Source organism: Lepisma saccharinum, chromosome 6 (genome assembly GCF_977018435.1).
Source record: "Lepisma saccharinum chromosome 6, izLepSacc3.1, whole genome shotgun sequence".
NCBI lineage: Eukaryota > Metazoa > Arthropoda > Insecta > Zygentoma > Lepismatidae > Lepisma > Lepisma saccharinum.
In genome coordinates, this window is record NC_139234.1 from 80,556,915 (window position 1) to 80,569,407 (window position 12,493).

Sequence of the window (12,493 nt, forward strand, 5' to 3'; positions counted from 1 at the left end):
GCCTGTTGAGAAAACCTTGTTTTTCTGTATCAACTAGAACTTCATTCTATACCTGCCAGTTTCAGATCTCTCTAGATTTCTAGATATGCAGTGTACCTGCCTCTCACAGGTTGAACACTCACTTCCATTTCCAAAAGCTGTTTTTCTACAGCTGAAGATGCAGCCACGAAATTTTGAACTTTTCCGGTGTCTGGTAAGTGTTTCCTACATATAGCCCTTCTGACTCTCCTTCCTTTAATTCACTTATATATCGTGTTTACTCATGTATAATGTGCATTTTTTTACAAAATTGTTGCCCCTAAAATCTGTTATGCATATTATGCATGGAATAATTCGGACAACCAACATGAAAGCACACATGTTTTCACTATGGCAGTGCATGTAACATATACGCGCAAATACAAATTACAAGGTTGGATTTCTGTAGTAATAATATTAAAAATAAAAACACTATTAACACTAAATTTTGTAACAAAGTTTTGCAACACTGGCAAAAGCGGCATCGTTCTGCCAGAATTCGAGCATGCACCTCCTGTCACACAGAATGTGCATCAGCGGTATTTGTTCGGCAAGAAATAATAGAAAATACCTTCCACAACATAATTTTGATTTCACTTTCTTCTACTACAGAATAAAGAAGGTGGGTACAGAAGTGAACGCATTGGGATGCTATACACAGTGGAGGCAAAGGGACAGGCCCGTACCCAGGATTTTTTGAGGGGGGGGGGGCAAGCCCGAAACCGTGGTGATGATTATATATTATTGTCATATGACAATTATTAAATAATTAATTAATAGCATTGATTAATCAATTTATTTATATATATTTGTATTTATAAACATATATAAACAAATTAATTTGCTACATTTATAAACTAGCAAATTAATTCCTTTAACAACTGGTTCAAAATGTCAAGAAATTAAAAGATAAGTGAAATGTTTTTAATAAGTGTTAGATTTTATTTAAGTATTGCTCTTTCTTAATAATGATAATTAAATTTTCATACTTTTATTGTGGTATGTTTCTATAATGCTGTAAATCTATTAATGGTCTCTCGAAAGGAAACATTTCCTTATCACAGTTGAAGCTAGAGATTTCAGCACCCAGGACGAGAATAGATTTTCGCACCCCCTGCACCGAATTTGCATCATCCCCCCCCCCCCCCCCCGTAGATGTAACTGGCATACTTAGACATTGAATAAATTTTATGTACCTACTCTTCCATTGAATCCGACGAAAAGAAAACTTAGGATTCAAGAAATGTGGCTAATAAAAGGGTAGTCGGTTCAGTTGTACATCCCATATCATCTTCATTCAAGCAGTGTGTGTTATTTGTTCAAATCTGGAGACTCGATTGCAAATTAAAGATTACTAGATGGGGGGACAAAAAATTAGATATTTTAAGAAAACATTACTTTCCTATTGAATTATTCCCTACGAAAGTAGGTGAGAAATGGAGGAGAAATAACAGGTCTGTCTAATATCTGTGTTTCAAGGGCCTAGGGTGACATTGACAACCATCTTCGCAGCTATGGCTCCATTTCTTACTAGTCCAATTTGATATAATTTTAAAATCTTATCTATGAATGTACAAGTAACGTTTTTAGCCCCCATGCTGTTACCAGCCTTGAAGAGAGAGAGAGAACAAGAGTTGTATGCAACATTCACACACAGGCATTCTTTATTATTCCTTCTTTGTATGCGTTTATGATATTATTCTTAGTATAGAATATTTGAAGTCAAAATTAATTGCTTATCTTTGTTGTTATAACACAAACTCTTACCCTCGGAATTTTTTTTGGGGGGGGGGATTTTAATAGAACAAGATCTTTGGGGGAAACGTGGGAGATCCCCCTTCCGCCATGGGAATTCGTACCCTGTATGTGACCACCAACGTTATGGAATGATCCTTATAATGAAGAACATGTCTGAACATAAATTAACCAAAAAAATTATCATCAGGACTGCAGTTCAAAAAAAAGTCAGAACAGGGAGTAAAAATCTTGAACTGTCCCGACCAAATTGGGACGTTTTGTACCTTCACATAAATGGTTATGAAACTAAAATTAATAAATATAGTAGACTGCAGACTTCTGGAGTCTGCCTCTCTCCAGAAACAACATATTCATTTAAGAAAGAAGAAAACAGAAATTCTTGCAAAATCTTAAAAATTGTCCGTGTTATTTTTGTAGGTTTTTATAGGTTCTCATGAAAATATTTCATGGCTTGAGGGGGTGGGGGCAGGCCCGCTTAGCTGCCCCCTTGGGTATGGACCTGGAAAGGGAGGAGGTGGCATGGGTTGGTGACTCATTGTATACACAAGAGAATATTCTCGTCTTGGTCCATATAGTAAGAGGTGACTCACTGAGTAGGAATGATGTCATTCGCTCTTGATCGGCATAGCAACAGCTTTACGACCTACAAATAAGAAAGCCATTTCTTGAACTTGAATTGTACTACGCATTATACATACATAAATATGGTAGCAGGATGTCCACCAAGTCGTGGAAAAGTTAGGGAATTTACCTTTTCTGGAAAAGTCATGGAAATATCAGGAAAATTTGCAGTGTTTCTGGAAAAATCTACATTTTTGTTGTAGTAGTCGTAGTAGGTTTTAGAAGAAGGAATATTGAACTAGCTATACTTCAGTTTGGTATACTGAGTATTACTGATACTGATAATACTGATAGTTATAGTAGAAATTGCATTTTCAAGTGAAACCTACTGCAATAAATGGCTATTGGCATTTACCACTTTCTTGTTGCAATATTTGGGTTGTGTTTGGTTGATATTAGGATTAACACATATATCACTAAATTTTACTGTAATTGTATCATTTATGCTATAATTGTTGCTTTTTATTTTTATTTTTTTAAAAGTTCTTTGTCATTATTATTAGTCAACTATTATGTAAAAGCTCACCCCTGATGCCCTTATCCAGTGTCCTTCATGTTACTACTTTTAACTTGGTTAAGGGGGATTCTAAGTGTGGTGTTTATCAAAAATGTAGTGACCTTCTTATATGGATGTAGATACGTGAATTGCCCTGGTGACTTGGTCTGGAAAACATGGAAAAGTCAGGGAATTTTGTTTTCATGAATTGTAGACATCCTGTATACACTTCTTTTGAAATAAACATTATCACAATTACCAAATTGCACACACCATTTTAATTCTGTAATACTAACAACCAATTCACAGAATATTAACTTATTTGTTTGACAGTGTTGAATGCTTGAGTGTGAAATTTTACAAAGTTTTTCTCAGGCATTGTGGGGTTCAGACTAATATCTTTGTCTCCCTCTTATGTGGCATTGTCCCTGCGTGCAGAGGTGCACCAAAGGGGCATCAGAACTAGGGATCGCCATAAATTTCAAACCCAGGTTTCCGGTTCTGAAAATATCTGGGTCCAGATCTGGCCAATCATAGTCAGAATACCAGAATGTCTCTCAGCGTTAATGAATATTCACCCTATTCTGTCTGTGGAAGTTAAGGACCAATTCTCTCTAGCATCTAGAAGCAGTGAAAAATTTCAGCTCAAATGTTCAAATTTTGTGACAATTAGCATCATCAGAAACTCTGTGATTTACCTCATCTCTGCTTTCCTATTCCAGTCCCCCCGGAACTTTTTTTTCGAAATTGTAGTACATGTGTTGCCCTAAGTTGCTGTGTGTTTTGTTTGCTACCATCTGGAAATGCAGTGTTCTGGGTGTCTACCAATCTGGAATACCTGTAAATCCTGAAAATAATTTCTGGAAAAAAAGAAAATTTTTGTAGTAGTGCACTAAAAATAGGTTTTTGAACAAAGGAAAGAAGCAGAAGCAAGACATTTTTGATTTGTTGTGGACAATTTATAATGCAGGAACTGGGGTAATGTTTTGAATTATGCAGGCACGGCGACAGGGGTGGGCACGGGTGGGTAAGCACCCACCCAAAAATTCCTGTGCCCACCCAATTGTCCACCCAATCAAATTCAATAAATATATACAATTAGGAAGTGTAAATGATTCTGTAAGTATAGGCTGGTCCTCACTCCATGCATATTTTACTTGTGAATATTGTCAATACTAGAAAGTTCACAAGCTTCATCTCATAACAAGCTTTGATGTCATTTAGTGAAACTTTTGTCTGGTAACTAAGTTTACGAAAATTTGAGCAAATATCCTGTTGAATGAAATCAATTTAAGCTTTTGTTTCTTCTTTCTTAATTTTGTCATTGGAAAGCTAAAGATACTATCAGAACATTTTTTTTAAAATATGATCTTAGAAATTAGAAATTCTTTATTCATGGGCGAAGTTCAACCTATGACTGCTCTAATGAACACTGCTATGAATAGAAGCAGTCAACAGGCTTAGTAAGTTTTATGGGATACTCACTGGTTTATGATCAAGAGTTAATCAGAATTTAGGACGATTTGGAGGGTTGCACCTCCCAGCCTTCAATGGGGAAAAATTGCTTCGAAAGCAACCATATATTGAAGAAAGAAAGATTTTTAGAATGTGGAAAGATATTTAAAAAAATATAACTAACCGTCTGGTCCTCCTCCGTGCCCGTGCGGGCTAAGGCACCTTGCTTTGGATGGTGGCTGCGGGACGGCATGGGTTCAGTCCTGGGTTCAGTCTCCGGGAATTTTCGGCCTGTGTATAGGGCCGGTGGCAACCCACCATCCTGAGGAAATTGGTGACCTACGAGTGAGTAGCGTAATCCGGTCTCGAAAATCTCCTATAATGGCTGGGGGTTCGGCATGCTGACCTCACGTCACCCCATTACTGGTTGAAGAACTCTACACCTCCAGGTAAGATTGTGGAGGGAGACTGGCAGTCGGGAGATAGGCCAAGGTCCTTCAAGGGCTGTTGCACCACGGATTGTTATATTATTAACTAACCATCTGACATGACTTGGGCTAAAGGTTATAGACTAACTGAAACTGTGCATAAATGGAAGTGAGTTCTTGATGTTGTCAGCACCGGCCCTCCACATCCTCGGCCTGGGTATGATCAAAGTAATAAACAATAAAAAAATAAAACTTCTTCGCCTTGCTTTCTCCAGATACGCACGAAATTATATCTACTTTTTTAATTGGGTCCACAGTGCAATACCAGGAAAGAAGACAGCGAAATTTTATGTTTGATTGATTAATTTTTATAAAAATTACTTTGCTTTTCTTCACTTTTGGCTAATCGCAATGATGATATGATGAAAGTTATGAATGGACACTCACAAAAACACCCATGCTCAGACCGGGATTCGAACCCGGGACCCCTGCATTTTAGCGCATTGCGATAACCACTCCGCGGGTAATTTGATGTGCCACTTTCTTTATTCTATCACATTTTTTACATAGCTGTCATCTTCAAATAATGCAATGTATCTAAAATAACAATTTTTAATTTGTTCTAATTAATAGCGAGTATTTACAATCACTACCATACCGAGGTGACCAAATTTTAATGTAACAGTTTTGTAGGTTTGGAAAAAATCTGTAGAATTACTGAACTGATGTAATTAGTGTAATTTATAAGTTCTCTTCCAACATATAAATTTTCACTATCAGTTATGCAGTTCTTATGATTAACTTGCATGAATTTCAAAGAAGAGGAAGAAATGGTGGAAAGAAAGCTTGATTGGAGGGTCTCACAGACCTATAATGAGGCAGGCAAATTAAAGAAGAAAATTGCAAAAAATCCAGTAGTGATTTTTTTTTAATTCCACATGCTCAAAAAGGCTAATTGTCACTAGATCTCCATTTTAAACTGTAGTCCTAACGAGTGTGCATTGGCCTTCCACTGGGTGGGAATCCACCCAGGACCACTTAATTATAAGGCAAGAGCATTATGCGATCGGAGAGACTATATACAGAAATAACTCCGTCAACAATATCATTTTATCATAATATAAGATGCGTCCATTTAAGAGATGGATTACACTATTATTATAATTGGCCCATGGATGTTCGCAGAATTTTTTCCAAGGAGGGGCAAGCATGGTCATTTGTTCCAGGGGGGCCAAACGAGACCCATTTCCCCCCTTAATAGTGCTGCCTCCTCAAAGAAACACTGATTAAAATTGAAGCTCTCATGCTCCTACAACACCCACCCTTCCAATAATTAACATAAATTACTGTGAATGAAAGGCAATATATGCGTGTAATGGTAAGTTTATGGTAAGATCTATTTTTCATGGGGGCATCCCCCCCCCTGTCACCTTCTCCCGTTTCCGGATGCCCATGGATTGTCCTGAGATTTAAACTATTTCTTTCACGTACGGACAAAAATATTTGAGACTTAAAACCATGTCGTTGTTCGCGGAGTTATCTGTTTTAATAAAAAAAATAAGCTTTGTGGAGTTGAAATTACTACCTCAACTTTCGAAGTGCTATGAACTGTTACTCTCTATTTGTGGAAAGTAATCAAGACTGATTTGACTCATTGTTATATTTCAAGTCGATTTTCTGCTCCTTTTGAACAGTGGTGACGGTGAGGTTGAATGGTAATTAGATGAATGTTATGAAGGGACGAACACAAACACGCAAGGAGACACAAAACACCAATAGGATTATTTTGACTGTGGTTACAGGCACCAGAGATTCATTTGCCTACAAGAATGTAGTTTCCAGGGTGTACTATTCAGGAGGGAAATTGACATTTGAGTGTGTTCGAAAAGGTCACACTTACAGCATAAATAATCTGTGAGAAAAATTCGAATTACTGGATTCGATGATTATGATGGATTGGATGAATTCTTTGCTTTCAAATCACTTTCTACACAAGGTAAGAGAGAGAAAGAGAGAGGGGGGGGAATACATGTTAGTCAAACTTACATGATGCCTTACGTTTGTACTGCCCACCCTAATTTATCAATATACAGCATTGGAATTTACCACTTCCATGTTTGGGGGGGAATTGGAAGATAGTTATTGGGATTAAAATATGTATTAGTAAATTGTGTCATAATTATGTATTATTGATACTATAATGCTTTTCACAGTCAAATCTTCCATGGAGCAGCAGTGAGAGCACGTCTGCCAGCAAGCTGGATGCTACATCCACGTAACTGGAACTGCTAGCTATGTAATGAAATAAGCTTGTACAATTACATGGACAGTTAAAATTAAAATTAGCACGTACCATGTTACAAGAGGTGTTGGAAATGTCGTCCTCCTGCTTCCACACATTTACGACATCTTTATAGAAAATTTTCACTAACACGTATCAGTTCCTCTTCCAATATTGCTTCAATTTCTCTCCTGATGTTTTCTTTCAATTCTTCTAATGTATGAGTTCATGTTTAAAAGCTTGGTAGCGCACTACGCAGATGTCATAGAAATGTCTGTTTCTTGTGCAATGTGCCAGAGGGATTTTTGAGGAGTATGTTCGAATCCAATCATGCTCCAATGTCATCTAGTTTCTCTTTAGTAAGCACGTGCCGTTTCACCCTTTGCTTCCTATCAAGAACAGACCCTATTTCCCTAAATTTGTTCACAAGTTGTCAAACACTGTCTCTGTGTGGAGCAGGAGCATCTGGAAATTTTGATGCAAAACGCCTTCTAACTTCCCTACAAGAATTTGTAGTGACGTAAGAGTCGTATATAAAAATTCGTTGTTTAAAATTGTATGTATAGCGTGGCATTATTAGACTGCAGAAAAGCACCAGTAATACGTAAACTAATACAAAACAATCTAAAACACTTGTTACCACCTTAACTCTTCACAAACATGTGCAAATTATTCATCATCAATACCACATAAAAGCTCACCCCTGATACTTACTTACTTCCTTCCCGTCTCCCTACCCAACAGTCAATTGCTGTAGTTTTCCTTCTCATTGTTATCTTTACATTTTAAATTAATATTCAAAAACTTGGTTAAGGGAGATTGTAGGTGTAGCTAAAATATTGCTATCTTCTTCCAGACATGTTCACGTACACTAATTGCCCTAATAATATGGTCTGAAATATTTTGGTTCTTGGTCTGTGAAAGTCAGGAAATTTTGATTTTACAAATTTGTAGACACCCTGAGTGTAAACAGATTCGAAAATATTTGAAGAATTTGGAGCCATTCAAAGAAAAGGTAAAATTAATTTTTTGCAATCATGACTATGCCAATGCAGTGCCATACTAGTCATCGGAGGTACCTACATACTTTAAGAACTTCAGTTCATTGTCTTTGAATTTACATCAGTTACCTCAGTCTCAATATTTGTTGACTTGCCCTCACTTCTTCCAGCCTTGTCCCACATAAAGTGGCTATGGGGCTCCCTCAGCCTCAAATCAGTGGGTACCTGGGGGTAAAGGTGACTGGGGTGTGGTGCTCATCATATCACCTCCAAAATGGCCAAGATCGAGAATATGTGGGGCCCTAAATCCCCTAAATGTGTCTTTATGACAGTGCGATATGCACAGGGAACTTTATCTTTACCTACCTCACTTCACCCCCTGGCCTCTCCTACACCTCGTACAATATTTTAAAGTTTTTATTCTATAAACGTGGCTCACGTGTAAGGGGACCAGATGTCCCATATTAGCTGGGACGGTCCCTTTTTTAGTCTCTGTTCTGATTTTCCTCAACAATATGCCTTCTCTACTATTACTATGAACTGTGGCATAGTAATATTCAGTAATTCACAGCTGACTACAGTGTGGTCTACAGTAGAGGAACATAAGTAGCTAACGTGTAGTGTTTTGCATATTGTTATCTTCAAACATCTGTGACCTTTATTCCTTTGATTGAATGGCTTCTAATTCTAAAGGAGTGCTTGGTTGGAGTGCAGTGCATATCACCATATTATGCAAGTTATTTACACCAGTAATACTTAAACTAAAACAAATCAATCTAAAACACTTGTTAACACCTTAAGATTTCACATACACGTGCAAAATGGGCACCAGCTATCTGGATACTGAAGCAAGCAGTGCCAAGGTCAGCATATAGCTGTGGAAAATTTGCGTGGAAAAAATGAAAAGTAAACTTATCCGCTTAACCGCCAAACAGATATCTTTAGATACATCATGTTCTGATTAATTCGCACAGGACTGTACTGGAATATGTGGAGGCACATATTCATTCGGATCCCACTTTAAACTGGAGGTCTAGTCTCGATTAGTCAATCTGTGCATAAAATGGACCTAAAACAAAACAACTTACAAGATGTCCTAACAGTATACTGGACCCACAGTTGCAACTTGTATTACTTTGCATATAATATGGCATCATATCTATCACTAAACAAGGTGGAGGTGGGGAACAAGATAGGATATCCAACATCAATGTTGTTCTTTCACTTTATTATTGCTTTCAAAATCTTCCACATTGCTCTAAAACTGGTGTGTGGGATGCATATTTATTGGCACTAAAATCTTATAAAATAAGGATGTAAATAGGTAACAAAATTTATGAATACAGACACTTAATAAAATGCACCAAAATAGACGGTGAACGTGAACTTCTTATTCAGTTTCCTACTGATTTACAAACTTATTCAATTGAATATTTTGTATTTTTCTTATTTTTGTATTGCTTTTCTGTTACATTTGGCTATTCGTGATGATGATAAATGGTGGTTAGATAAAAACAAAATATTACCTTCTTCAATGTACTGTTGAGAGAGTCAAAGCATCAAAAGCAGGAGAGGAAAAAAAAGGATTTTGCCAACATTATGCAAAATAGACATAAACCTCAGAATAGGCAATTATAGACTATACACATGCAGTATCAAGCTCAAAACAACATGAAACCAGTGATGTGCACTGAGGACTAGTGAGTCTAGCAGTGATAGATCAATGATCTTAGACATCTAATTATTTTTAAATCGCAATATTTATTGTATTTTCAAAGCCACAGTTCATATGCAACACTTCTTTTCACACGCTTCTCACCCCTCGGTACGATTGCCAAGCAGGCTGGAAGGAGCGACTCTAGTGGGCTTTTCGACCGCCAGACCAGTTTCAGGTAGAGGCTGCCGCAGAAAAGGAAGGGAAGATTTATGTGTTTACACCCCCAACCCCACCCCCTCACCTCGAACCCTCCAGCCAGTGCAATGGTTGAAAGTCCATGCTTTCAGGTACCCCAGTCTATTGCTTATTAGAGTGATAGAGCATTGGTATCTCACGATTCTCTTTCATTTCTCCTGAGAAGCTCGGGGGAGTAATTCCAATATTTACATCACATATTTTACGCATTATATTAATGTATAATAGCATATGGATTCAAGTCTTATTATTTATAAAATGAGAAAGTGAGTATTTTGTCTGCGAACGAGTTACTGGAAACATTTCCTTTTTCTTCAGTAAGGAATGAAATTACGTAAAAAAAAATAATAAACCTCTCTTTTTTGTTTTAGTAGTATTTAAATACACTAATCTCTTGTCCACAAGTTTGAGAACTCATCAATGTATTTTCATAATCCTAACAATCTCAAATTTGTATATTTGTGGTGGGGTGGGGTTTGGTGTATTGTACTTTGTCAAAGTACAGTGAAAAACTTTAATGGTCAAAGTACGTACACAAAACCTCATATCTGTTTTCTTGCTGTACTAATTTACATTTTTGCCATTTCACGTTACTTTTCTGTTTTTTTAACTTTAATTGTGATGTGACAATAAATATGGCTAATGAATTCATGGTAGTGATGAGGAAAGTTATAAACATTCATACTGTACTCGGAATTTGAACTCAAGACCTTTCTTCAAGGTGCTTATTGTTTTCAAATAGTGCTTTCTGAAAATTCCATGTCTGTGTGTGCTTGCGTGCATAGGCCCAACCAAAAAGTTGTAACGGATGTCAGCCTGCTGGAAAAGTATTTTGAAGGTCGACATTGGTAGGAAAGTGGTCAAAATAATGAAAATTACTTATTTTTAAAGAAAATTAATCCGAAAGGGGACTTATGACCACCATAACACTCTTTTCCAATTTGTACTTGTTTAATTATCATCTCTGTTCTATCTATTTAATTGCGAAAGTGAGGAGTGATCTACTATAATATTAGATGCAAATCATGTTTAATTTTTGAAACTTCGTAGAGGTTTCAGGTATTTGCACATGTGGATAGAAATAAAGAAGATTTAGGTTTCGTGTGAGTTGTACAGTGGGATCCATGAGTATTACCATGCAAATTGTCCATGACTATTTTCATTATTTTTTCTCTTACATCCTGTGTGTTTTTAAGTGATGGATTTTTATGTATGCTCGTGCAGAAGTTGTCAACAGCTTGTTTTGCTGGACCCTGTGGCCGAGTGGATAGCACATTGCGCTGCGACACTAGAAGGGTCCCGGGTTCGAATCCTGCTCGGGCATGGTTGTTTGAAAAATGTCCATTCATCAATTTCATCCCTCATCCCCATCTTTGCAAATTAGCCAAGAGGCACAAAACGCGAAGTAAAATAAAACAATCAATCAACAGCTTGTTTTCAGTTTTATTTTAATTCTTGAAGCTCTTATTGTGTCAAATAAAGTGCACAAACATGGTGATGGACAATTTGCATGGCAATACTCATGGATCCCACTGTACTTGATTTTATAATACAAGTATTTTGAATTGTCATTCCAACTCATCCATCTTATCTGATTATTTATAGGTCGGCTAAGAGAACTTCTTCATATTCTCTGAAAGCTTCTGCAGACGGCACCATTATAAAAACACGAAGCCCCCTGCTACGCTCCCCAGTGTCACCAGAAAAGGTGTGACGTGTTTTTTTCCTCCAGTGCAGTTTTGTGTTTTCATTAAATTTAGTGCAGGAAAATGTGTCATTGTTGTGGAGTGCAAATTTTTATTTCTAAATTTGTAACCGGTGTTGAAAATAAGGATCTTTAAGTGCTGCACTTTGGACAGCAACAGTTGGAAATTATGAGACAGTTCTGTATTATGTTTGAAGTTGTAGTATATGGGACTTATTTAAGATTATTGCATAGTTAGATCTGTTTCTGTAGGTCACAATTATCCTCTTCCCTTTTCCTGTAGAAAAAGCGAAAGTCATATGGACATGTTTCGATATGTGTTCACACCAGTTTGTATAGATCTGTAATGTATGAATGTATGTAAATGCTTTGAGTGCGACTGAAAAAGATACCTTGTTTATGTTGACATGACTTAGTGTTTTTTATTTTGTTGGAATGTATGCATCTGGTATTTGCAATGGTTATTAAAAAGAACTAAAGTATGGGTGTATCATGAGGTGCAAGTTCCTTTCATGAGCTTCTAATTTTGTAGCCTGCAAGAGTTATTTGTGCAAAAATAACGTCCCCCAAGTATCTCCAAGTGCAGACTTTGAGTTTCTCCACTGGTACCTCTTCTGTAACCATTTGGAAGAGCCTGTTAATATCTTATTTCTTCCACTACAACTCAAGTTCATGAGCGAAATCGGAAAAAAAAGCTATTGGGAACAATTCATGAATTTGCTCACTTTTAGCTATCAGAACTTTGCTTGAAGAAACAAAAATTGTAGCTGGCTACTCTGAACAAAAATTCTAGCTGGCTACTTTGAACAGTGATCCAT

At 36.9% G+C, this 12,493-nt stretch overlaps 1 protein-coding gene across 9 annotated transcripts in view; it reads left to right on the forward strand.

Moving 5' to 3' along the window:
* rdgB (retinal degeneration B) overlaps positions 1-12,086 on the forward strand; it is a 336,815-nt gene extending 324,729 nt beyond the window's left edge. For all 9 annotated transcript variants that reach the window (XM_083124208.1, XM_083124209.1, XM_083124211.1 and 6 more), the window contains one exon: positions 11,576-12,086. Coding sequence is in view for 5 of the 9 variants with exons in the window: in XM_083124203.1 (XP_082980329.1) it covers positions 11,576-11,684 (109 nt within the window). In the remaining 4 variants the exon portion in view is untranslated. The remainder of the gene's footprint in view (positions 1-11,575) is intronic.
* The last annotated feature ends 407 nt before the right edge of the window (positions 12,087-12,493 follow it).